General features: G+C 53.8%; 5 protein-coding genes and 1 non-coding gene across 6 annotated transcripts; 1 reads left to right on the plus strand and 5 right to left on the minus strand.

Moving 5' to 3' along the window:
- Positions 1–617: 617 nt before the first annotated feature.
- Positions 618–1705, minus strand: BDP81DRAFT_198039 (uncharacterized protein). The gene is made up of 3 exons (XM_060582509.1): positions 1396–1705; positions 1020–1336; positions 618–962 (listed from the first exon to the last, which is right to left on the minus strand). Exons 1-3 carry the CDS (start codon positions 1451–1453, stop codon positions 903–905), a joined length of 435 nt encoding a protein of 144 aa, XP_060447771.1. The 5' UTR covers positions 1454–1705; the 3' UTR covers positions 618–902.
- Positions 1706–8351: 6646 nt separating this feature from the next.
- Positions 8352–9448, minus strand: BDP81DRAFT_405022 (uncharacterized protein; the record flags this gene model as incomplete). The annotated part of the gene is made up of 3 exons (XM_060588923.1): positions 8352–8898; positions 9024–9319; positions 9386–9448. 3 exons carry the CDS (start codon positions 9446–9448, stop codon positions 8526–8528), a joined length of 732 nt encoding a protein of 243 aa, XP_060447772.1. The 3' UTR covers positions 8352–8525.
- A 407-nt stretch (positions 9449–9855) lies between these two features.
- BDP81DRAFT_392518 (optic atrophy 3-like protein) lies at positions 9856–10773 on the minus strand (the record flags this gene model as incomplete). Its single annotated transcript, XM_060587719.1, has 2 exons — positions 9856–10617; positions 10708–10773. 2 exons carry the CDS (start codon positions 10771–10773, stop codon positions 9856–9858), a joined length of 828 nt encoding a protein of 275 aa, XP_060447773.1.
- A 1268-nt stretch (positions 10774–12041) lies between these two features.
- BDP81DRAFT_448018 (kinase-like domain-containing protein) lies at positions 12042–15219 on the plus strand (the record flags this gene model as incomplete). The annotated part of the gene is made up of 4 exons (XM_060592246.1): positions 12042–12380; positions 12438–12886; positions 12940–14629; positions 14680–15219. The coding sequence occupies 4 exons, from the start codon at positions 12042–12044 to the stop codon at positions 15217–15219; spliced, it is 3018 nt and encodes a 1005-aa protein (XP_060447774.1).
- An 853-nt stretch (positions 15220–16072) lies between these two features.
- Positions 16073–16144, minus strand: BDP81DRAFT_t122. The gene has a single exon. It is a non-coding gene; the product is annotated as a tRNA-Trp (tRNA).
- Positions 16145–16612: 468 nt separating this feature from the next.
- Positions 16613–26335, minus strand: BDP81DRAFT_515006 (uncharacterized protein; the record flags this gene model as incomplete). The annotated part of the gene is made up of 11 exons (XM_060595848.1): positions 16613–18334; positions 18394–18514; positions 18577–19579; positions 19613–21555; positions 21624–21844; positions 21905–24689; positions 24747–25073; positions 25129–25354; positions 25481–25572; positions 25637–25757; positions 25826–26335. 11 exons carry the CDS (start codon positions 26333–26335, stop codon positions 16780–16782), a joined length of 8904 nt encoding a protein of 2967 aa, XP_060447775.1. The 3' UTR covers positions 16613–16779.
- Between the last annotated feature and the right edge of the window lie 21 nt (positions 26336–26356).

Here is a 26356-nt window from a genome sequence, read left to right on the forward strand (position 1 = left end):
ACATGTCACCGCATGTTAAGCTTGTTTGCCGAGATTGCCGTCACATCGTGTCACTTCACAAGTTCATGGAGATGGGGTGGCAAGTGGGCATTGGTCCTGGCTGATTTTTTTTTTTCAGTGGAATTCTTTTGTCTTGATATTAGGTGTAGCATTGGTTGCTTCGGTCTCTATAGACCAAGGCCACGTCTCTTGACAGCGTTTTTTTTCTTTGGGCGGCGGCTATTCCAGGCAGAATCTCTCTCCAGTGTCCGTCTCCCTTTCTCGTCTCATCCCATCCCCCCGAGACCAGGATCCCCCACCCCGATTGTGTTGTTGAGCCGAGCCTCGGGATGATACAATGCACCCTCCAGAACATGGGAGGTGGCATGCTCTAAAAAGCGACGTGCCAAGGAGCCTCCTGTCTCTAGTCCTTCGGCTGCCCCCAACTGACCCATGCCCCGGTCCACGCGCCACCCACTGTGTGTAAGTCCATGGTAAGCCGATGCGAAACAGGACGAACGACGACCACATCCACCCCCATACACACCACCACCGCAACTGCCACGAGAAAGTGTGCCCACGCTGAGATGACTTGGAGAGGAAAAAGGCCGAATAAGGTTATACCGTTATCGAGCCGCCGTAACCGAGAGTTGAGGAAGAATCATATAACCCTTTGTCGTCAGGAATAACGCCGATGCTGGATGCCGTGATATCGATTGGGATCGTTATAAACATGAAAGGAAAAGTAGTAAACATGTTGTCATGATAGCTCAGGGAAAGAATGGTGAGGATTCGTCGATTCTCCCGAGTTTGTTTGGACTTGCTCGCCCTGGGGGTATACGGAAGTCTCTCTGACAGGTAGTTCATTGTACCGTGCGAGGTCGAGACGATTGTGTCCGCGGCGAGGAAGAGGCGGGTGCAGTCTATACGCGAGAGCCATTGCGGCTTCTTTGAGGAAGGGTCCAGGGCTTAGCGCAGATAATCTGGTTACCAAAGTCAGTATGATGTCCAGTGTGTTGTGGGCTGCATGTGAACCGTACCTCTCCTTCGCTGTAGGCCCAAAAGTAAACAACCAACCCGACAATGTAGTAGAGAGCAGAGTTGGTACCCTGGTAGATGAGGGCGGCGGCGAGGGTGGTGAGAGGGAGGATGATGAGGCGGAACTCGAGACTGCGGTGGATTGCTGAGCCGGCGATGAATCCCAAAGGCCACTCCAGGGCCACCATGAACAGCGCCATGATGAGATTGATAATTTGTAACACCGGCACGGGCTTGACAGCTGGGTCCAGCGTTTTAGTCAAGAAGTCCCAGAAGATCTTGGGCCAGAAGAAGCCCTCGAGAGCAGCGGCAAACTGGTCTGTTCGCTGAATGTTAGTATTCAAGATGCTTTGGCCCTCATGGAGATGTCCAACTTACAAGCTGCCGCGCTCATGACGATGAGCCGAGCCCAATGGTTCTTAATAAGACGACCCATGTTTCTCGATTAAATAATGTTGTCGACTTTTTGCGTGGAGCCTTCTTTTCCTCTCTCTTTCTGATTGCTCAGTTGTATTTTGAAATCTTTTGATCCCTCTTTTGCCTGTTGCGTTGGTGACCTTTGCTGCGACCTTGCTGTGTCCGTCCTCGTTTCCCAAATAAACCCGTTGAACCAGTGAATGAAAGGAATGAAGGAAGCGGTCGTCGAGATCGAAGCCCTCTCTTTGGAATAAATCGGGTAGTGGTGTAAAAGGCGACTAGGTCGAAAGGCAAACCGTGCAACGGCGAAAGGAAAGGAATAGGTACCGGACCTGCGGGTTGAAGAAAGAAGTGAAGGCGTTCGAACCGAAGAGTGTCGATATTAAAAGAAGGATATCGACAGGCAAGTGCGCAGCGCTGGCGAGGAAAGAAGAGAAGGTCAAGAGGAAGGGCAAGAAGTGTCAACCGATCAATGAGGCGGGGGAGGACGACAGATCTATATTGAGACGAGAGAGTCGGGATGGATGAGACGACTTGGACTGAAGGTGCAGACCCAGACCAGGGTGCGGATGCTGGTGTGTGCCTGGCTGTGTGAGAGGTGGAGGATGATGTGGGCTTGGTCCAGCCCAGTGGGCAAGACGCCGAGCCGCACAGAAAAGCTGGTTGAGGCTTGTATCAGAATGGGCCCCTGGGCTAGCTTGCTGGGCAGGGTATCAGTGTCGGGTGTTTCTGGCTCGATGCTGGAGCGAGTTCTCTAGAGAGCCAGGTACGGGCAATCTGATCTATGATGACAGCGGGCATCCGAGCGGCATTGAGACGTTTCTTGTTGCGCGAGGGGTCTTGGTTCTGCTATAGACCAGCCAGCAGAACTAAGAGGCGAAGCCGGGGGGTCAGGCTGGCGTTGACGATGATGTTGGTGGAGGTGGTGGTCAGTGTTGCAGAAAATGTGGACAGCGGTGACGGCGTGTGTGATTTTCGTGGACCAGGATATCGTAGGATCTGAAGGCTGAAGCTCTTTGCGTTGAGGCTCTGTGGGAGATATTCTCCTAGTGCCGGGAGACCGTGGTGAGGTACGGGGTATGAGGCAGTAGTCGGGATGGTGAAGCGTTGTGGTGGAGTCTTTGGTACGTGATGTTGGTCAGGGATCTGTGCTCTATCGCCCCCGTCGCATGAAGGTTGTTTGATGATCAGACAGGACGGCTGTCAGGGACACTGGTGAAGCAAGGAGGTGGAAGAGGGACAGAAACGACGGCTGGTCGCACACGCGAAAGATGGAGGTAGACGAGTTTTAAGAAACGCCAGCTTTTGAGAGTCTGGTCGGATCAGAAAAACCGGGGTAGGTGATCTGGCCGGTCCATCTAGGCGGAATTGGATGCAAGAAAGAAGTGCAGTGCAGAAAGCGGCATCATACGTCCGTCTGGCATGGCAGCGTTACGGCGCTACCATACCCGCCCGACCCAGCCACGGCCATGGAATCTCAATCGAGAGCCAGTTGAAAGTGGTCACACAGGTTTTGGAGAAGGGCGATTAGGCACTAGAGATAGTTCAGCCAGGGCCCCCAGGGAGGTTGAAGCCGTCACTTGACTGCATGATGGGGGATATGCGTGGGTGAAGGATGTAGGCGGGCGGGTACGGGTGCAATGTTGCCCGGGATGGGTAGGCGAGGCCAGGCCACGGTGAGAGAGTTGAGGGACATTGTTTCCTGCAAGCAATATAGGTAGTGGAGGACGAGGCGAGGCGCGGGGCTAGGCGAGTTGAGGATCGGTGTGCGTGAATGGTTCGAACAAGTAAGAGAGCATCCGTATGGGAGTTTTGGTGTGCAATGTTGAGTGAGTTGACGAGGTCGGAGGGGCCTAGGAAAGGGTCGAGTGACAGAGGTGGTTAACGCATCGACGTGATTGGACCTGTACGCACAAGACGTGGGCGGTTAGAGAATGAGCTCGGGCCAATGAGACCCCTTGCCGCTTCTCCTCTGGCAGGCGGAGGGTGGAGCGCACCTGCCAAGGGACCAGGGGTAAGACTGGGGCCGTCTGGTGTGCCGTCAGATCATCGCATCCCAGTGAGAGGAAGGGACGAGATGGGTACCTTTTTTCTCACGAGAAAGACACGACAGATTCAGGTACCTCTCCTGTCATCCCAGCTCTGCCCTCTCGTCTAGGTATCGCCTCACGAACCCTACTCCTGGTCAGCCACCTCACGCACAGAAGATGGACAGCACAGCGCGCACTTTACCTCACCACTGCAACTCCGCAGAGGGGTTGCACTTACACTACAGCAGGCCATCTGCCGTCGTAGCAGTGAGCAAAGTGCCCTGTAAGACCCCGGCCTCCAGCGAAGTAATGTGCCACTTTTGGAGGAGAGGTCAATGATTTACAGGCCAGAGGTCGATTTAATTAATCTAGCTTCGGTCATTTCAGCAAATGAGAATGCAGAGAAATCTACGATAGGCAAGTCGAGCGGGAGGATAAACAGGCCAAAAGAAACAATACCCGCCATTGCCTGTTTCCGAGCTCTTGCCTTGCGTTTATTCGCAAGGTACGACAGCAGAAGTGTCTAAGAAAAGCATCGCGGTCCGAACGATCGTGGTCTTCTCCTTCCAAGTACCTAGGTAATCACAGAGGCACTCGAGGAAGGAGGGCTGCTTAGGTTCGACTCGACAAGACGACACGACACAGCCCAGGCCACCCCGAACTTCAGACCAGAAGAAAGATGTCCCATTGTGCCCTTCGAGCCTCCCATCCCCAAGTTACCAACGCCCACGCTGAATTCATGCCATCTGATCCTCTGCAAAACTCTGAGACGGCTGATCAAAACCGCCTCAGACACACGCAAGTTCCAGAATGGCTGTGCTGAGGCACAGCTGGTTTGAGAAGATGGGACGGCTGCTCGTTGCCCGGTCGCAGTCACCGTCTCGTCCGACACCCAACCCTGTCCTCCACCACCACCACCACGAACCCCCCCCCCCTGTCCACCTTTGGACCGCAACGCAACATGGACAACAGACCCCGGTCCCGTTGCCCTCGAGAAAGTCCCTTTCTGGCTGGAGGTTGGCAAAAGCTGGGCATGCCACATGGGAGATATTGACAAGGATCGGGCTTTTCTTTCTTTTTCCCTCTTGCCCCCCCCCCCTTGCTCGCCTGCTCTTGGGGTCCGTCGCATACTCCACAGCGGCCACGCTCTTCACCGTTGTCCAAAGTCCCAAACCCGCGATGACGGGGACTAGTGTACGGCACAGCAGCTGATTGAGAATCATCAATCGAAATCCGACGACTGCAGCTTCCATGACTTATTTGACCGACCGACCGACATGCCATATGATATACCTAATCACAGAGCCCCGCTGCCATTCTCGGAAAGACTGCTTGCTGAACCGAACGAAGCCTTACTATGGCTGCCAGCTAACGGCGCGAAAGACAACCGAGGAAAGACGGTGGTGTCGTCTTATTCAGCAAACCTCTAAACCCGCATGAACGCATGCCTCCTCAACGCCTCCCGTCTCACGGAGCAGGCCCCTGCTGAGTCTAGCCGACGTCTTCTTGACCCGATCAACAGACGACTCGAAGCATTGAGGATGAACGCTGCACTTCAGACTGAGAACAGACCACACTAGGGACTGTGACGTTGCCATCAGAAGCTGTCAAGCAACCCCTGTCGACAGAACCTTAAAGCCGTGAAGGAGAAGGGCACAAGCTGGCATTCTGGGAGGCGGCTTTGCTCCCGCTACCAGTGACGCTCAAGTCTGGGCGTCTTGCTGGCTTACCCCGTCATCGGCGCAATAAGACCGAGCGTTCCTGACTCTTCAGATGATCCTTTTGGGATGTAAAGCCGTTGTTCTCAAAGCGCCGAGATGAGCTGGCACGTTGGCTGGCATCGTCAGCTTTCTGCGGCAAGTGCCCGAGAGTCGATGCTGACAGCTCCGATCGACCGTTCGAGACAAGACACTAAAGCTTTGGCGTCCGCGTGGAGGGCCTTTGGTGCCATTGTGCACGTCGTTCTCTTTCCCCTCACCTTGGCTGCTCGGAGTTGCAATGCGGTGTGCCACGGTATCAGCCTCTCGCCGCCAGTCCTGCACCGAGAGAATCCTCGGTATCAACGGTCTTGGCGTGGGCAACGAATCCTTGTGTGTCACTTACGTCTCTAGAGACGCATGTGCGGACGTGCTTTTGGGTCGAGCACGGTGGACTGCATGCTGCGTGCTCTCCGATAATAGCAACTTGCTATACTCGTTACTTGCCTGATTCAGCGTCGTCACGACTGCTGGGTTGTGACGATTCGAATCGATAGTCTAGGTATGGCCAAGAGGACCCCAGCAGCATGGCGAGAAAACTGCTCACATCGAGGTCGCCTCGGCAGACAAGTGGCTGGCCTGCAGGGTCTTATTTGACTCTTGGTCAACGTCAAATCTGCAAATCTGCAATCTCTCTCACCGATGAGAGTTGCAGCACATCCCGCCCATCCGCTCCGCTGCATCGAACGCAGTTCTGTTCGATCAAGACTAAAAATAAAAAGTATTACCGAGAACAGAGGAGGGGAAAAACCCGCCGCTAACAATGAGGTGTGTTCAACTCTATTTAGGAGGGCGGTTCAGCGGCGCGGCTCATTGGTTCCCCTCGCAGGAACCCACATGGCGGCGGCCCACCCTCTTTTGTGGCCTGACCAACCAGCAGAGCTGTTGCTTCCGATTGAAGGAGGAGTCGTCACTTGTACTACTGCAACCGCCTGGCATCAATCACAGCATTATTGATTTCGCTTCCTACTGGGCACGACTGGATGCCAGAGGCTGGACTGTCGATTTGAACAATTGAACCCTTGAAAGGCGGTCAATTGGTTCAATTCCACTCTGGATGCACTGGTAGCTCACCGATATCCGAGCCAGAAATAGATACTCCATGAGCAGATTGTTCTGGCAGCATGGCACCACGGCAATGGCTGGCGAGATCTGCTCATGCCATGCAACCTAACGCCACTTCCCCGCGCCGGATCAACTCGACCGAGAGCTGCTTACACCGACGTTGGCAGGCAAACATCTAGTTTAATTGTTGGATGCGAGAACGAAGCAAAGAGATGCTCCTCCTTCGCTTAGCACTTTGTCTGTCTCTTAGTATTATTAGCAGTACTGATAAGCCAAAGCTTGTGCCCATCACGCGTGCAGAGTTCAACAGACAGATAAGCATATCTCTCAGGATCCGATCCGAGCTAAGCGTCTTGTCGACAAGCTTTGGAGCGATATCACGGCCAAGTATAGCGCAATACGGGTGCAATAACGGCTACAATATGGCTGCAATACGGAAGCAATAAGGGATTGCCCGCCCCCTCGCCCTTGGTCCGGACCACCTCAGGGCTCCCCTGCCGGGGCATCCGGTCACACACCGACGACGATTTTTTGCATGTGGTGCGGATGTGTGGTGATGGTCTCTGCAGGGCACGAGTCGAGGATCGGGTGATGAGTGCCGTTCTGAAGTCACCATAACGTGTGCCCTCGTGTCAGTCCTCCACCACTTCTCCCTCCAGTGTTCACCCCGGTTCCCTCATGAACCAGACCCTTGGAAAAACATGGCAATCCCCACCTCGAACGTCTCTGCATTGCAGAGAGAGAGAGAGACAGGAGGCACAGAAAGCGAAGGGGGTGAGAAGAGGTGGGGCCCAAGAACACTTCTAGAGCTTTTCTTTCCAACATAGTCAAGATTTGTACAACTTGCAAGATCGACGACGCTTCCCAACAAGGCAAAACGATTAATAAACGACCAAAAAGGGAAAAAAGAAAAAGAAAAAAAAAAGACTAACGTAACAGTAACTGCAAACCAAGACTTTGGAGATTTAATACGTGCGTGCTTCAATATGAGAGTTGCACATCAATCAAGAGCCAAGACCGGATAGGCTTCATGATGCAACTCCCCTCCCCTCTATCGACGTTTGAAAGCCCGATTGATCCTGTCTGATCAAACATCGCATTCCGCTAGAATGCCAGATCATCCCCTCACTTGGCAGGCTTTCTCACCTCTCATCCCTCTTCCTTTCCTCTGATATTCGTCGGATGAAAATGATAAGAAAAGAAAAAAACCGACAAGGGCCCCATAATGGTTTTCCCTGATCAGCACGGCTATTCAGCACAGCCGGGAAAGGAGGGGGAAGGGGAGACCCAAGCACACACCACGACATCAAATGCTTCACAATTCTTGCTCCCCTGGCATACATTCCCAGATCCCATCACACGCAATATGCCACGCACCCAGAGCAAGCCATGATCCGTCTTAGCCGTCAGAAAAAATCAAGACAAGCACAGAACCACGAGAACTCTCACTATGCCCAAGCACGGATCCTGGGAGGGAATGGTACCTTTTTCATCCCGTCTTTTTTAGTGAGACGAAAAGGCGTAGATGGGTTGAATTTCTAGCAGGAGTTCCAAACGTCTCTGTTCCGTGGTTGTCAGCTTGTCAGTGTCAACTGGTCTTTTCTGAGGCACGAACGACCTGTCAAGTGGTCCCCTTTTGGGAGAGGCAGCCGTTTCCCTTCCCCATCCTTCCGAGCTTCCCTCCCTCCCTCTCTCGAGTCTCAACACTCCTGTGCCATTTCCCGTGTGCATTGTTGGTTCTGTGGCTTGTCAGAGCTGTCAGAGCCTTGTCTTTGGTCCAAGCCGCCCCCCCCCACCCCCCCCACAGGTTTGAATGGTGATGACATCCATCGCCTCTTGATGCTCAACTACCGAACCCCTTCTCTCCGTTGACTCGTCTCATGTCTACCCTTGGTGATGCACCCAGAACACAGCCTCCCCAAATCCCCTTTCTCCAGTCCCCATTTCCCCCTAATCACGATCTTTACCAAGATGAGCGCGATACCGAGTTGAGCGGCTGGGCAACTGCCCCAGGATATCGGTATTCCTCCTATCTACGGAGTACCTAGAGTCGTATACACACGTCAAGTGACGCCAGAGACCGGATACCGATCTGCCATCCGAAGAACAAGATAGCCCATCGTCGCACCATGATCATCTCCTCTCCACCCGTCAGTGGCACCGGCAAGGTCTAAAACGGCTAACCATGCTTTCTTAACCCCCAATTCCTCCTCAGTCCTCCCGAGCTCACGGCCAATATTCAAGTGTAAGCCAACCTCTCAAGCGCCAGGAACCCCAAAACGGCTTGGCCGTCTTGGGGACCCAATACGTCCAAGATTCGCACCCTGCCCTCCTCTGTGTCGGCGAGGGCGGCAATCTCGCGTGGGGACTGGCCTAATTCGCTGAGAAGGTTGGCGCTGTGTTCTGAGAGGGGCTCGTTGCTGCCGGCCATATACTGGATTAGGGCGACGGAGAGATTTGGGGTTAGAGATAGGAACAAAGAAGAGTCGAAGACGGGCTCAAAGGCGGGCAGTACTGCGGCGAGCATCTCTCGGACACACGCGAGCGTTGACGGGAGCTCCATGTGTGACGTTAGAGGGACTGGAAGTAGGTCCAACTTCTTCTCCATCAGGCTTTATTGTGGAACTCTTGTTAGTTTTCTCTACAATACTGCAAAACATGCCCGAAATGAAGAGGTATTGGTACATGTGTTTGTGTGTAGGTGTCTAATGGCAGTTTGCTTCTGCCCACAACTTACTCAATCTTGAACTCCATGAAAGCCTGCATCGCATCAGACTGATCGGCAACTTCACCGATGAGGAAGATGACGGCAATGTTGCGGCCTCCGTCAAGGCTGTATAGACGCTCGAGGCGCTTCTCGGTGGCTCGTTGGCCAACATCCTTTGGCGAGAGAAGGATAAAGCGGTAGGTCCGGTTTTGAGAGATGGGGAGGGCAATGTCGTGTGTGTCTAGTCTGCTTTCTTTGTTGTTTTCCCTCCCGTCAGTGAACGTAAACGCCGAAGGAAGGAGAATGCAAAGGAACGTATGGTATATCTGGATTTCTCAGTGTTTTTCCGTACCTTGAAAGGACGGTGTGTTGCTTGTTAGAAGGGAGATCACTGGTGACCATTCGGGACGTTGGCGGAGGGAGGAGCAGAAGAACATGGTAGAGGCTGTAGACATTCTGTATGATGAAGACTGCTTGTGTTTGTTGATTTGCTCACGTTGGATGCGATCCTGCGATAGAATAACGTTGGATGAGATTCAAGAATGGGAATAGCTTGTACTGTTGTTGAATTGTTTTTGGAATGTTGTTTGGGATCTTTCTATGTGAGGTAAGTCAGGTATGTGATCTAGAGATGGCAAGAGCTACCTGACCACTCTTGCCAACTTCTTTCTTCTATCCTTTCCGAGAGTGAGATGGTCCTTCCAAACTCCTCGCTATTTTGAGTTACACTTGCCCATATAAGATTGGTACAGCGCGGGGACATTTGTCGCCCGCTAGATTGGTATCATGATGAAATTCGTACAGAAACCTCGCTCCCCCCTTCTCCTACTTCTTACCCGCTAAGCAAAGAGATACAAAACCTCTACGCCGCGGACGCACTTGGCGTCTGCGTCTCCCGAGTCTCCGTCGACGCCGGCAATAATTGCAGGGTCGGCAACAGAGGCTTCTTGGTCTTGGGATCCCTCAGCTCTCTGAGCGCGGTCTCGAGCGCATGATACCTCTCAGTCCGCTCCGCTTCCTTTTGCGAGAGTGCCTCCTCGCGGCGGGTGAGCTCCTCGAGCTTGGCGTCGAGGACCTTTATGCGCTCCGCGTTCTGGTCCGGTTTCTGGGACGCCTTCCAGTACTCGTAGAGGATGATGGCGCTCGCAACGCCGAGAATAAAGGTGTCTCCGATGACGTCGGCAAAGAGGTCGACTGCCTTGGCTTCGGGGAGGGAGCGGAACTTTCGTCGCCAGACGCTCTTGAATCTGGGGCGGTCTTTGGTCGAGCTGCTGCTACCGCTACCACTAGTGGTGCTGCTGCTGGCGCTGCTGGTGCCGGAGGCAGAGGAGGATGACGAGGTAGGAGTTGCGGAGGCCGATATAGAGTCTGCGGCCTTCGATTTCGCAAGATCAGCATTCTCAGCTGCGAGCTTAGCCTTCAGTGCTTTAGCTTCCTCCTTTTCGACCTGTTCTTTCGTCTTGACGGTCGCCGACTCAGCCTTTTCTTTTGCGCGTTGCTCGGCGTCTGGATTGCGGAGAAGGGCTACCGATAGGCGCATATTGAGCTGATGTATGTGTTGGCCATAACGTGCGGCGAAGGCGCGGAACTTGGGATGATCGTGGGCTTGTGCTTTTATTTGGTTCTGTTCACGATGTCAAGATTAGCTTCGGGGCCGGGAGGAGTGGAAGATTGTTGAGGGCATCCAGTAGAGAGTAGGAGGTTGCCAACTTACGGCACCATATTTGGAAATGTGTCGCACAAAGAGTGCAGCGAGCTTGAAGAGAGGTAATGGCACCATGGTGGGGTTATGGTCGAGGGTCGAATGAGTGACGGAAGGGTTGGTCGGGAGAGAGCTCCGGGAGCTCCGTACTACTACGCTTGGCCTCGTCTTGACGGTTTGTTTCTCCAGTCAATTGAAGCATTCGATGGCCAATTGAAGGCGAAAACGATGAAGAAGCTATTGGAGAAGTTGGATGCTTTGAAATGTCAACACGCTTGGTGATCCGGGTTTATCGGAGTCATTCTAGGTAGCTGACGTCGAGATTCGACATTTGGGGCTGCTGGAGGGGCCCCGGGGAGGAACAAGTCGGAGGACGCTGATTTGATATTCCGCTTATTTCCACCTTCGGAGCCGACATGTCCAGCGGACCCCGGCCACCCGGAGTGTTAGTCTCTAAGCTCCCGATGGTGAGTTGGGCTGTCTTTAGGCGTGCCCATCTGGCCAAGTTGCTTTTGGAGCCAAAAAAAGGATTCTTGAGTAATGAGAAAGGTAGCCACAAAAATTCTTCTGAATAAACGAAGATTTTGGAGACATGCAAATAACAAACATATGGCGAGGTCGCAAAGGAAGATGAGCTGTTCTGTGGTCCGATGGTGCTTACCTAAGGCATTCACTTTGACTGCCAAAAAGGAAATGGAAGAGGTTCGTTGTGGAGTAACATCGGCCAGTCTTAGTTGTTCCCCACAGCGCTTTCAGTTCGTAGTTCCCCAGGCAACGGCGCGAAGCGAAGGTCAACAGCAGCGGTACACACCAACCCGGTCCTTCACTCCACCTCCATTACCAAAAGTTTACCGTTCGTTTCAACGGCACTTCATCCCGACAACTCTTGACTTCCTGAGGTGGTAAGTTCTCTGCGACGTCCTCGTCTCGTCAGCAGCCGTGAGTTCGCCGTCGCTCTTGTATTGCTTGCGAGCTTCGTTTTTTTAAGCATTTGCGTTTGCTGCACATGATCTCTTTGTGAGACTGGTACGTAAACAACCCTCGTCCGTGTTGTTCCTACTTGCCTTGCCCGCTCGGTTGTGGTCTTTTGCGCTTGAGGATGCGTTTGACGGCACATGGACTGGACTCCGTCCGGCCTCTCTTTCCAACTCTTCGACAGTGCAAACTTCACTATACCTCCTGCCATCTTTCGCATTCCCCCATGTGTGCTGACAAAAGTCCGTAACAGGTCCTTCCTGTACACCACCCTGGGCCGACCTTGAATTCGCATTTCAGCGCCCGTCGCTTTTGAGAGTCACACTCCTCTCAAAACTGCATCGATTACCAGAAAGCCCGAGGCCACAGTCATGGCCCATAGACTAGTGGCGAAAGGGGGCCTCGATTTGGAGGCATTGTCGCCTAGGGACGCCAACGCTCAGCGTCTGCCCAAGGCCATCGAAATGAAGACGTCGAAGCCTGTCGCCCAGCTCAAGGCTGCAAAGGACAAGGAGCCGCCACCGGTACCACCCGCGAGTATTGACGAGCCTCCGGCGAACGACCGTCCCAATGGAGCCGTCTACCAGGTCGGCAGAATGCTCGGCAAGGGTGGTTTCGCTGTGTGTTACCAGGGATACCTTCTGCCGGAACGCAAGAAGTACGCGCTGAAGATTGTGCGGAGTCAGATGCCGTCCAAGATGATGCAAAAGGTCAGCCCATTACAGCTCTATTTTCATTTTCAGGCTCAAGTCTAACGCGCCATGTAGTTCCAAACCGAACTCCAGATCCACTCGAAGATGAACCAGAAGAACATTGTCCAGTTCTTCAGGGCATTCTCTTTCCATGACTGCATGTACCTTGTTCTCGAGCTCTGCACCAACGGCTCTCTCATGGACATGGTCAAGAAGCGCAAGGGGTTGACGGAGCCTGAGGTTCGATTCTACTCAGTGCAAGTCGCCGGAGCCATCAAGTACATGCATGGAAAGGGTATCATTCACCGAGATCTGAAGATGGGTAACATCTTCCTCGACCACCGAATGAACGCCAAGGTTGGCGATTTTGGACTGGCTGCCTTGCTTGTTACCGGCCGCGATATGCAGACCATAAGAAGGACAACTCTATGCGGCACGCCCAATTACATCGCCCCCGAAATTCTCCAGAAGGGAAAGAAGGGCCATGACCACCAGGTGGATATCTGGAGTTTGGGCATCATCATGTCAGTATTCTTCAACCTCACCATGTCTCCGCGATCGTTACTAACTGAAACAGGTTTGCCATGTTGACATCCAAGCCGCCCTTCCAATCGACCAGCACCGAGGAAATCTATCGCCGAGCGAGAGAACGAGACTACGAATGGCCGAACCCGGAGACGTCGCAAAAGTACATCAGCGAGGAGGCCAAGGATTGTGTAGCCACTATGCTCGAGGACGCGGATATGAGACCCGATCCAGACATCATTGTTCAGCATCCCTTTTTCACTTGCGGCTACTTCCCCGTCGAGACCGATATTACGACCAGACTACTCACTTTGCCTCCCGACGGATCCGAATTCTACACCAACCGCATGAGTGCTCAGTTGCAGGCAGTCACCAAGAGAAACATGGAGGACATGTGCAGAGATTGCGGTGTTGGTCCCTGGACACCAGTGCAGGTCGTTCACACCCAAACGTGGAAGGAAATGGCCGCTGAGGAGAAGTCTGGGTTGACTCCCCTGATCCCCCTGGGAGAGGACGTTGTCTACAGACCATTTGACGATTGGCTTCGCGAGAAGCGACACGCTCGCGCGCTTGCTGCCTCCACGTCTTCGCGTCCTGACGCGGCCTCAGAGTCTCAAATGACAACTTCGCAAACGGCGCCGACAGGCCTGTTGCGCCAACCTCCTCAAAGTTTTGCGGCCCAACAAAGAGCACAGAACCGACCGCCGCCGATGGCCAGCTCTACCATTTCTTCTAGGCCCCGACCACCTCCGGAAGTCCCCGTCCAGCCTCTTCAACCTGCAGAGGCACCTCGCCCGAGATCTGTTAGACAGCATAGTGCGCCCGAGTCTCGGACGAACCAGCTTGCGGAAGCTCCATTGAGGAAGTCTAGTGCGCGAAGGACACCACTTCCGACATCACAGTCGGTAGGCGCTCTGCCCACCCAAGCCATGTCGTCCCAGTCCTCAAGCCAAGCTACAGTCACCATGACGGGGCTGTTGGAGAACCTCAAGATCTCTTCCGACCAAAACGAGAGAGCATCGCTTTTTAGCCCAGCCGAACCTGCGGAGCCGGTAGCAGGCTCGAAGCCGGATGTCATTCTTGAGAGACTTCGCAGGCTGCAGACAGAGTTGGAGCGCGCTCTCAACGCTCGAACTATGGCTATCATCTCTTCCAAGGACACCACCCCGCCTCATCCCAATGTAGTCGTGAAGTGGGTCGACTACACCAACAAGTTTGGTCTTGGCTATATCTTGAATGATGGCGGTGTCGGATGCATTTTGAGGGATATTCCTACGACCGAGGCCAGCAAGACTCTGACACTGCCTTCGGCTTGCATGCTTGTGCGTGATGCGGAGCGACACATTGAGCGACGTCACGACGACTCGTACCCCGAGAGACATCAACCATTGCCGCCCAAGCAAGACATCCATTTCTACGAGAACAACGGCGAGACAGGTCTCACTCGAGTCTCTGTCTCCTCGAAGCAGTTCCGCGTGCCGGTCTACGAAGACGGAACTCCCGGAAAGCTGAATCCTGGAAAGGACGTCTATGAACACAGAAAGCGAGAACGCGTCATTCTCTGGAAAAAGTTCGCCAACTACATGATTGCCTATGGCAGAGATGAGCCGGTCCCTGCTGAGGAGACTGTAATTCGGCCGATGGAACTGTCCGTCAACAACTCTCAGCCTTCTGATCTGGTCACATTCTACCAACGCTTTGGTGATGTTGGCTGCTGGGTCTTTGGCGACGGCCACCTTCAGGTAAGCTTAGGTCGCACATCAATAACGTGACGTGGCTAACAAAGTAACAGTTCAACTTCCCTGATCACACCAAGGTCGTTCTGAACGCCGCAGGAACCTGGTGTCACTTCTGGCACCTTCCCATGGACGCGGCGCAGAACCTTGCAACTACTGGCAGCCTGGGCGCTGCCGCTCTCGACGAGAGGGCCATGCTGTCCTACCCCCTGCAGACGTTGTTGAACTTCCAGACCAAGCCCTCGGCGGCCCGTTCTACTCGCACGACCACGACATCACGACGGCGTCCGGAGATCCCAACCGAATTGCAGGGAATACCCGTCGCTAACGACTTCCGTCACAAGATCGAATTCATCAAGAACGCAATCAAGGAATGGGTCACAAATGGTGGTCTGGGTAACAGTGCTATGGACCGTGACCACAGACTGCGCTGGGGAGGCCACCGCGAGACCGTCATGGGCAACAGCTTTATCAAGGGTGTCTGGGTAACTGTTGGCGCTCGGTGGGGTGATACTAGACTGTCGGCCTACATTGATCCTGCCAATCCTATGGAAATGGGTGAGGAGATTGACGAATCCAAGAGACGACGCCACTGAAGGACTGAATTTCCCGATGGTGATGGAGTTTTGTGCAATTCAGGAGCGAGAGCGGACTCTGCATTGTTACGCATGTTATGGTTTATTATATTTCAGCTACCCCGGTCAGCCCGGGTGGTGGCGCTCACGAGATCATGCCATGGTCGCCACGAGGGGAGATGGCATTGTCGGTCATACTTGGAGTTTAAAGGTCTTTGCAGACATAGCAACGGCGTCTTGGGAGCATAATAAAGTGTTACGAGTATATATCCTAACTTGTTCTATGATATCTTTCTTACAGAGATGGTACACGAGGCGCTGTTTCCATCATTCATCCGTCTAGGCAGTTCCCTTCCTAGGTAGCCTACTGCCATTGTGGCCTTCTTCATACCTTAGACTAGACGATGAACATCAGTCATCTACTCATGAGGGGAGCAAGGAGAGGAAGAGCCCACATCACGATTTCTTCTTCCTGTATGTCGAATGTCACACTGAACACGGCCGTCTCCCCCGAAACCAGCCTGAATTGAGAATGAAAGAATTCAGGTAAATGAAAAGGACTTGCCTACAGCTGAAAAAATCTTGATTCGTCAGAAACACTCGGAGGCAAACCTCCTCAGCTGAAGGTCTACTTGATACGTCCTACTGCGAACCTGACACATATTGGTTCCCTTTCTGGGCGCTTGGACAAGCCGAACAAAAATATAACTGGAAGGCAAGCTCTTTGCAAGCCCAATTTTCCCCGCATGTCTCCCACGTCCAAAAAAAAAAAAAAAGGCTCCTTTCTCTCACTCACACCACCATCGCCAAAACCTTCATCAACAACAGTAAAAAGACAATCTCTGTGAATAGCTTCACAATGAACAAAAGAGAATGAGCCACACCCGATTTGAACGGATAACCTTTCGATCTGGAGTCGAACGCGCTACCGTTGCGCCAGCAGCCCTGCATCACCCGTATCCTAGGATGCAGGGATGATTGATGGCTTAGGTCGAGATCCTGATTATGAAGTCTTGCAGACATGGTTTTTTTTTCGTGCGCAATTCTGCAAAGTTGCGGAGACGGAAGCCCTCTTTCGGGTAAGGTGAGATTGTACTTGTGGAGTTGGGTGGGATATGCGGGTTTATGTGTGGGGAGACATGAGGAGGTTGAGTGTTTTTTGGAAGTTGGCTTCAGTGTTGACAACAATAGAGTCATTTGCAATATTGCAATTGCCGTTGCCTATTTTTGGCTATTTCTAGAGTAACGATTGCTGCACTTTAGGTTGTGTACTGACTGAAGGCGCACCATGGCAGGAGTCGTGTCTTTCGACGCGGTCTCAGCACAGCCCGACATGGACTGAAGTCTCAATGTCGATGAGTTCAACGAGCAAGCCAGACAGCTTGTCAGACGCATGCTGAATACGCGAATCGGACAAGGCCCAGCTTCTTCAAATCAGAGTTGGATCAAAGGTCTTCACAGACTTTCACGACTCGATTAATGCCGGCATTGTTAAAAAAAAAAGAAGAAGAAGACATGGCACTGATCTCTATCAGGCCTCCAAAGCCGAGAACTTTATTTAATAGAACACCAGCATACCCCTCAATCCTTGGCGACCGCCAGCTTCGTATTCTCAGAGAAGCTAGTCAAAGTCGCCTCATAAGCACTCAAGAACGCCTTCGGATCCTCTTCTCCGTACAGATAGCTCTGCAGCTTGACTGTGACAAGCGGCTCCTTGGCCGGGTCGTCCGACATTTCCAGGACAACATCGTGCGGCGTGCGCTCGCGCGAAGCCCAAATCTCGGTAAAAGAAGCCCCACCAAGCCGTCCGGTCTCCGCGGCACCTTGCCTGTAGTCGAAGACGGCCTGGAACAGCGGCGCGTGTGGCAGCTCCGCGGACGAGGACGCGAGGCCGAGGCGATCGAGCGTGACGCCGTACGGGACACGGGCGTGCTGCATCGCTTGCCGCAGGCGTTCCTTGACGGCTACGAGTTCGTCGGCGAAAGTCTGCGCAGGCTCGAAGGGCGCCAGACGGACGGGGAGCAGGTTGGCGAAGAAGCCCATGGTCGAGACGTCCTGGATGCTGGCGCGGTTGGTGTCGGCGATGCCGATGGCCACGTCCTCTGCTGCCGAGAGGCGCGCGAGGAGCAGGTGGTAGGCCGCGAGATAAAAGTGCATGGGCGTCACACCATTGAGCTTCTTGCAGCGCTCGCGGATGCGGAAGGCCAGGATCGCGCTTAGGCGTAGGGTGCCGACGTGCTGCTTCCAGGCGACGCGGTTGCTTGCGTCTCGTTGCTTCTGGGCATTGGGGAGCGACAGGACTGGGAGGACCTCGGGGAGGGTTTTGTACATGGAGGTCCAGTACGCGATATCGGCGTCCATCTGGCCGCTTTGGACGTCGGATCGCTGCCGCGCGGCGAAGCTGGAGTATTGTGGCGGCGCCGAAAGTTGCGCGCCGTCGTATAGCTGGCCAACCTCATCGAGGAAGTTCTGGGTTGTCGAGCCGTCGCCTACCAGGCGGTGGTAGCCGATGACGAACAGATGCTCGTCCTGTGCCCAGTGGAAGTCGACGATCTTGATGCCTTCGCCTGCAGCAAGATCGTACTCTTCATTTTCCAACTGCTTATATGCCTCCTCTGCTGCGGCCCTATCGCTGACCTCGACATAGCGCACACGGGTGACTGGGCTAGGCAGGATGACCTGCTCTCCTTCAGGTAAGAATGATGTGCGGAAGATCTCATGCCGGCGGAGGGACTTGTTCAGCGCCTTCTCAAGTCGCTCCAGGTCTACGGATCCCTTCATGAACACCCCAATAGTGTTGTGGAATATGGTTGGCTCGCTAGACAGTTGCTGAAGGAGCTTCCACGAGTGTTCCTGGGTGAGAGACAAGGGGATCTGGCGCGAGGTGGCGGCCTTATCATCCAAGACGACTTCGTCACCCCTCAAGTCTGAGATCGATGTGGCATTTGACGTGTCCATGGGCGAGTCGCTACCGCTGCGGTTATCATCTTCGCTGCTGACGATGCCATCGGCGGATTCGATCAGGGGAATGGCGGCTCTTGAGAGTCGACCTGCGGCCTCCTCGGCAAGTTCAGCGATTGAGGCACCGCTGACAACTCTCAGCAGCGGGATGTCAATCATGAGTGTCTTGGAAAACCTGGAAATTTCACGTCAGCCATCACATCCTCAGTCTAATGGAAGCGAAAAGATACTCACCATGATCCGACAGTGATTGCACCGAGCGAGTCCACGCCCTGATCAATCAACGGTGTCGTAGCATTGACCTTCTCATCGGCGGGGATATGCAGGATGCCGCGCATCTTTTGCGACAAGCCATCTGTTGTCCAAGTTAGCAACTGCTTGTTCTCCAATGCCTCGCATTATCGGGAAGGATCTTACCAATAATGATTTCGCGAACCACATCCAATGTCCTTGCCTTCAGCAGCTGCTCCTTGACAGGGCTCTTAGCCCCTGAAGCGCCATCCGTGTTGGCGCGGCTCTCGGGAACCTTCAGGTTTCCAAATCGGGGGTCGTCATAAAACTTGACGGTATCCTTATGGCGCGCGCTGAACTCGGGAATACCGGTGATCACCTCAAGGTCGGATATGTCCGTAATGGCCACCGGCTGAGAGGCTGGTGTCCGTCGTCCAGAAACAACCGCCTCCGCAAACAGGGTAAGGAACTCATCTTCAGAGATCGTGTCAGTGTCAGACGCGAGCTTGAACTCCTCCTCTCTGCCGGTACGCGACAGGAATCCGACACCGATGACGGCGCCAATTGCAATCGTCGATGCGGGGAGCCCCTGAGCATGACGCTTCTGGGCGAGGGCTTGGAGGTACGAGTTCGCAGCTGTGTAGTTGGCCTGGCCCGGGTTGCCTCCCACCGTCGCAACAGACGAGAACATGACGAAGAAGTCAAGGGGGTTTTTGGCCTGGCTCGAGAAGCGTTCATGCAAGATCTGCGCTCCGACGACCTTGGAGTTGACGGGCACATTCATCATTGAAAGGTCCATGCTCGCTAGCAGAGCATCGTGGAGTACCAACGGACCATAGGCGATTCCGCCGATAGGTGGCAGCGTCTGTCGAATCTGAGCGAGCCCAGCATCGATGGAGGCTTCCTTGGAGACGTCGATGGACAGAACGGTGATGATGCCACCCAAGTTCTCGATCTCTGCCAGCCATTTCGGGTCAGGGGTCTCGGGATTACGGCTGGAGATCACGACATGGCGGGCACCGTGCGTGATGAGCCAGCGAGCCAAAGATCGACCCAGAGATCCGGCAAGACCCACGAGGAGGTAGGTTTTGTCGAGGGAGAATAGCTTGCCGGAGTCAACAGCACGGACTCGCGCTGCTACACGGGTCTCGGTTCTCCAATCGACTATGGTAGAGGTAGCAAGCGCATCCTTTAGGTTAGTAATGCTGCGGGCTGATCTCACGATAGACTCATCATCGGCTTCAGAAGATGCAGTGGTTTGTGGCACCTCTGCTGCAGCCGCGAGAACTGCCTCTTCAACCAATGGTCGTTGGAGTCCATCTTGCTCAAGAGAAGAGATGGATTCGGCAGAGCTCTGGAAAATGTGACCCCGGCTGAACCTGAGACAAACGGACGGCAGAAGGCTGGCCACACGAGAGCCCAGGCTGGTGATGGCGCTCTTCTCGTCCGAGAAATCATAATAGGCTGAGAGGCTCCCTGGCAGAGCCTTCCTGATTCCTGCATCGGTCTCCAGGGAGTGCAACCTGATCCATGGTAGCGAGGACGATAAGGAGGCTCTCGTTGTCGCGAGGTGAACCTGCACTTTTCTGCTCTTCCCTGCCTCGATGATGGCTTCGACGCAGAAGCTTGGCGGCTCCATAACGAGAACCGACGCGCCGGAAGCGATGCCATTGAAGACTCTCTGAGCGACGAGCCTCGCCGCAGTCGAAAGCAGGGTAGACGCACTCTCAGCGACGCCCTCGGATGTTGGGAGAACAAAGGTGTGCCTGGAATGAACATGAACGATAGACGCGTTGGTAGTCGAAAGGGCAATGACTGCCTTGTCCGTGCCAACAATGGTACCCTGCAAGAGGTGCCAGAACCCGAGATCGCCTACACGAACAGCGTTTCCGAGCGAGAAGTCTACCTTGACTTCCAGGTCTGCCTCCGCGGAGGAGTCTGCTCCAAAAGTCTCTGATGATTCCAAATGCAGGGTATCGCTGGACGCCAGTAGATTTACGGGCGTCTGACGAGAGTCAACTGTGGCTGTGATGGCACGACGCTTCGAGTTGAGACGGTTGTTCCTCTCGATATCGTGCTTGATGCGGGGAATGTAGGCACAAGACTTGGAAATGTACACCTCTGGCTCCAGTGTCCACAGAATGTCTTCCTTTGATCCGGAAGGCTCCTCGAGGCGAAGAAGTTGCTCGACTACAAATTGGGTATCCAGCTTCTCAGCATCGTCCACGTCCAGCGATTGGTTGTGGGTGGCGGGGTACTCGAGACGAGCCGATCGAAGCATACCAGCTGTCATGGCCTGGTAGGGATTCTCGATCCATGCATTCTCAGTGACCCAGAGAATCGTGCCGGCGAGCTCCAGGAGGGACTTGATGGCACTAAATCTGACCTCATCAATCCCAGAGAAGGTCTCATGATCGAGCTCCGAAAGGACAAGGAACGTCGACTTGGGGGGGATGGCAGACTTGAGAACGTCCTCAATCCGCTTGAGAGAAACGATATCCCGACCGGGCAACGTCTGCCGGACCTCCTCCAGGATCCGAGCTGATTTCGCTGAGCCTCCGCCAATCACAACTACCTGAGGGAGTGCTTTGTCGGTGGGAGGGGCAGAAAGCGGCGCGTCGAGTCGCGCGACCTTTGTGTTGACCGCATGTGTGCAGAAAAGGGTGTTGGGGAAGAGATTGCCATGTCGATCCAGCGTGCGCGTGTCGACACCGGAGAACCCGGTTTGCTTGAAGATGGCATCCCACTGGTTGATGTCCGCAAAGGGGTCCAGGTCACGGCCCTCATCGATTCCGGCCCACCAATCCGGGAATAGACCGAACAGGTAGCCAACACGAGTGTGATCTCGGTGAGTAGCCTCTAGCAGAACAACATGACCGCCGGGCTTCAGAAGAGACCGCACATTTGTCATCGTCTCTGCCAGCTTCGGGGTGGCATGAAGGACAGAGGAGGCGATGATCATGTCGTACGAGTGCAGCTTGAAACCTTGCTCTTCAGGCTTCTTCGTGATGTCTAGCTTCTGGAAGATCATACGGTCCTCGTGTGCTGAGAAGTGCTCTTGGGCCTTCTCGAAAAACGCTGGAGAAATGTCGGTGAATGTGTAGCTGTTGAAGCCCAGCTGCGGGATGTCCAAGATGTACTTCGTTGCCGAAGCGGTACCGCCACCTGTAGGTAAGGACTGTTAGCACGTAAATGACCAAGTCATGACAGTAGGTCGTTAAAATTGAACTTGCCAATTTCAAGGATGTCCATCGTCTGGTAACGATGGCAGAGCTGGCTGACAAGTTCCTGGCCATACAGCCAACCTGGACCGCTGGTCAAGTAGCTCGTGTAAAAGTCTGTCAGTAATCCGTCGTGGTCCATCCACAAGAACGGATTGCTCTTCTCGCGAATCGTTGAGAGAGTGTTCTCGCTCACTCTCTTAGCCATTTTGACGTGAGGGTGGTAGGAGTTCCTGCAGCATGTGTGGTTAGCAACAATCAGCGCCGAAATCAGAGGATTATTCGGAACTTACTCTACGACTAACTGCTCGATCTGTTCGCGCGTGTCTGACTCCCAAGATGGATCGTACCACTCGTGCCAGGTTCCCTCTTTCGCCTTGGCCGAAACGTGCTCATTCCAGTAGATATATCTCTGGTGAGGCAGCGTAGCGTTGGCGCGGTCTTCTTCTGTGAGCTGGCTGACAAAGTCCTTCATGTAGAAGTAGCAGATACGCTCAATGATGGGAATCACCTGCTTGTCCTGCTCAGTAGCCCAGAGATCCGGGTTGTCTAGGAGGGACTGGGGCTTCAATGGACCCCATACCGTCTTGGTGAAGGCTTTGTGGTCTTCGGCCTCGGACGGCTTGGACAGTGGCTGCAAAAGCAAGTTCTCAATGCGGTAGAGAACCTGCTTGTCGTCGCCCGAGGAGAAGACCGTGGCCTCTCCGGCCAAAACGTCACCCTTGTCGTACGTATTCGCCGTGTTGAAGTGAACGACAGGAGCCGAATCAGATTCTGCAACAGAAGCGCAGAGCGCGGGGACGAGACTGATCCGGTCAATGTGAACAGGCACATAGATGGACCTCAGGCGCTTGTCTCCAGGAGCAGAATAGGCACCCATGATAGTTTGGAATGCCAGGTCCATAGAAGCTGGATGCAGAACAATGGGACGAGAGCCATCATCCAGACGCGGGAAGGCCATGACCCCAGTGGCCTTCGCATCAGCGCGCCCAAGGTTGTAGATGCAGCGGTAGTCCTTGCTGTAATAGAAACCAAGCTCATCCAATTCACGGTAAAAGTTCTTCATGTTGACAGTGGTAAGGTGTGGGGGGTCCTCATTCGCGGGTGGTAGGACGTTTGACGAAGAGTCCCCGAATGTGACTACGAGCTGACCCGTAGCAGACGTTGACGGCTTGGACTCTTTGGCAAGACACGAGCCAATCGTGAAGCCGAGCTTGATCTGGTCTGGCTGAGAGATAAGGGTGTCTACCGCGACGATGAGTTCTGCCGGGCTGTTCTCATCCTCAAAAGTAACAGCTTTGTCGATGCTCATATCGAGCACCTCGAGGAGCTGAACTGAACGTCCACCGGCCATCTGGAGAGCAGCTTCCATGGCCATAACGATATATCCGGCAGCGGGGAAAACGGCCTGGCCTTGGAGCGCATGACCTTGCAGCCACTCGTGGTCCCTAGGCCGCACAGTATTGTGCCACTGCGATGAAGAACCGGTGCTTGAGGGAGACAAGGAGCCCAGCAAGAGGTGAGGCCTTGATCCGTGTAGATGGGCCTTGATCGCACGTGTCTCATTCCAGTGAGTTCGGCTGTGGTCCCAGGGGTACCGTGGCAGGGCCTTGGACAGGCTCCGAAGACTCTTACCTGGCGCGAGCACTTTGGAGATGAAGCTGTCAGGATTGACGGCACCAATATCCAGACGTTCCCAAAGATACCCAAATGCACTGGCAAAAGCCTGGACATTATCGGAACCACGCTGCATGCAGCCAGTGTAAGGCATGTCTTCCGAGAGAACGGTCTTGAGGGTCGCCAGGCAGGGTGCCTTTAGGGCTGGGTGGCAGCCCACCTCAATGGATGCATCGAGTGATTTGTGCTCGATGGCGGCGGCCTCAACAGCCTGCATGAACCGAACAGGAGAGACCAAGTTGTCATTCCAGTACTCGGCGGTGACGTCGCTTGCCTTCATACGTCTGTTTTGGTGCACAGAGGAGTACCATGCCACCGAAGAACCGGCCCCATCAGCGACATCGCAGCCACAGTCGGTCAAAGCCTTGATGTAGTGCGACGAACAAGGGATCATGTGATGTGAATGATAAGCCTTATCGACCTTGAGCATGCGGACAAACTTGGACTCATCCTCCAGGATAGTCTGCAGTTCGGCAAGAGCATCGGCATCACCGGAAATGGTAGTACTGTCTGGCGAGTTGCTGGCAGCAACGCTGATACGGCCTTGGAACATCTCCAATTCGCAGAGCTCCTGCGCATCTTCTAGTGAAGTACCGGCCGCAAGCATGCCTCCCTCACCTCCGTTAGGAGAGCCAGCGTGCTTAGATGTGAGCCCACGGAGGTAAGCGATTCGGATGGCCTGCGAGGCGCTGATGAAGCCTCCAGCAAAGGCACAAGCTATTTCGCCTGAACTGTGACCGACTATCGTGGTGAACTCAACACCAGCAGCTGCCAATAACCGCACTAGAACAATCTGTACAGCACAGCAGAGTGGTTGAGAAAAGCTGGCTTTACTGACATTGGAGGCCTCGTCCTCGAGCAAGAACTGCTCATACAAGGTCCAAGAAGGGCGATATTCGACGGGCAACGTCTGAAGCGAGTGGTCAAGCTCAGCTACGATGTCGCGAACATGAGTAATTGCTGAGATGAGCGATCTCAACATGCCAGGCCATTGAGCACCCTGGCCAGTGAACACACCCAGGAGACGAGACTTCTCCTGGCTGGTGGTGAAGGAGCGCAAGTTGGGCTCGAAGCTGGCGTTCTCCGAGATGACGTTTTCCAACGCCAGGATGATGGCTTCCCTGGAAGATCCGACGACAGTTTGGCGGTAAGGCAGAATGGATCGCTTGCGGAGGAGCGTCCAGAAGAGATCGAGCATATCGGCATCCGGGTTTGACTTGATGAACTGGACAGTCTGCTTCATCAGGCTCTTCAACGAACGCTCTGACTTGGAAGAAAGTACGAGAGGCAGTGCGTACGCTGCTGAAATATCCTGAGACTCTGGCTTCGACGTCGTTTCCGAGCTCGAAGCCGAGGGCTTGTACTCCTCAATAATGGCGTGGGCGTTGGTGCCACCGAAGCCTTTCCTTTGTTAGCGTTGTTCGGAATGCTTAGAACTGGCGTCACTGAAGAACTTACCGAACGAGTTAACACTTGCTCTCCGCGGTTGGCCAGGCTTAAGTTCTGGCCACGATTGAGCCTCTCTCGTAATAGCGAGATTCTTGTAGAAGGGTGCAACCTTAGGACTCAGGGTTTCGAACAGCAAGTTGGGAGGAATAACGCCGTTCTGTACGGCAAGTGAGGCCTTTAACAACCCGGCAATACCAGCAGTGCCCTCAGTGTGGCCAATGACGGTCTTGAGACTTCCGACAAGCAAGGGCTCGCTGTCTGGACTGTCCTGGTTGCCGAAGAAAGCTTTCGAGATTGCTTCAGCTTCCTGAGGATCACCCGCTGGCGTTCCAGTTCCTGTGAGTCGAGGATAAGCAAAGGTCCCGATTCCACACTCATGCTTAGAACTTACCATGAGCTTCGAAGAATTGGCAGCGATTTTCAGCTTGCGCAACATCTAAACCAGCCCGAGCATAAGTCTCGCGAATGAGAGTCTCCTGAGCAACATGGCTCGGCATCGTAATGCCCGTTGTGCGCCCGTCTTGATTGATGCCTGTTTCACGGATGACACACTCAATGGAGTCGCCATCAAGAAGTGCTTGGCTCAGCGTCTTGAGAACCACAGTGGCGACACCTTCCTGTTGACAGACATCGCGTATTTGGTTAGTGGAAGTTCGATCATCGAGCCAATCTAATAGTCGGGAATGATAGTCTCATAGGCCATGCCATACGACAGGCAATTGCCAATTGGGGACAAGACTTACACCTCTAGCGTACCCATCGGCTGCAGCATCCCACATTCGGGATCTACCCGTGGGTGAAAGCATGTTCAACTTGCTCTCCGTGATGTAATTCACTATGAAAGATGTAGTATTAGTCTTGCCGAATCATTTCACTTTCAGGAAAGGGAGTGCACATACTTGGAGATAAGATCAAGTTAGAGCCAGCTGCGATAGCTGTCTTGCTCGATCCGTTCCTCAGCTGTTGCACCGCAAGGTGCACAGCAACTAAAGAGGAACTGCATGCAGTATCAATGGTCATCTATGATTATGATCAGCTTGAAGACACCGACATAGCAGCTGTGAATTTCACTGAGTAGTCTGGCTTACACTTGGACCATGCCAGTCGAAGAAGTATGACAAACGGTTCGACGCGATACTTGTGGCGGCACCCGTTGCGAAATATGTTGGGCTGTAGCTTATGTCGTTTAATTTGACGAGCTCAAAGTCGTGGGTCATCAAGCCGACGTAAACTGCGGTATCAGACCCGCGAAGATCGTGCAGTCCGTATCCAGCAGCGGCTACAGCATCATAGGTGGTTTCCAGGAGCAACCGCTGCTGCGGATCTATACTCTCTGCCTCGCCGGCTTGAATGTTGAAGAATGACGCATCAAAGGCCCGAGGTGTCTCATCGAGAAAGTATCCGTGGCGGGCGTTGGTCCTCCCATGGTGAGAGCCATTGGGATGATAGAATGCGTCGATGTTGAATCTCTCCTTTGGAACCTCAGATTGCAAATCCTTGGGTTCTTCCAGGAGTTCCCATAGCTTTGCTGGGCTATCAACACCGCCCGGAAACCGGCATGCACTTCCAACGACAACAATAGGCTCGTTCGGCGACATGACGCTGATGATGGTAGGGAA

Source organism: Colletotrichum phormii, assembly GCF_030913505.1.
Source record: "Colletotrichum phormii strain CBS 102054 chromosome Unknown BDP81scaffold_6, whole genome shotgun sequence".
Lineage (NCBI taxonomy): Eukaryota > Fungi > Ascomycota > Sordariomycetes > Glomerellales > Glomerellaceae > Colletotrichum > Colletotrichum phormii.

What these genes read in the sequence shown, in the direction of transcription:
- BDP81DRAFT_198039 (XM_060582509.1), bottom strand. Translation starts at nt 1,453, where the DNA reads ATGGGTCGTCTTATTAAGAACCATTGGGCTCGGCTCATCGTCATGAGC. An exon ending in CGTCATGAGCGCGGCAGCTT is followed by an intron (nt 1,337 to 1,395) that starts GTAAGTTGGACA and finishes TTCAGCGAACAG; the next exon opens with ACCAGTTTGCCGCTGCTCTC. An exon ending in GGGCCTACAGCGAAGGAGAG is followed by an intron (nt 963 to 1,019) that starts GTACGGTTCACA and finishes TTTGGTAACCAG; the next exon opens with ATTATCTGCGCTAAGCCCTG.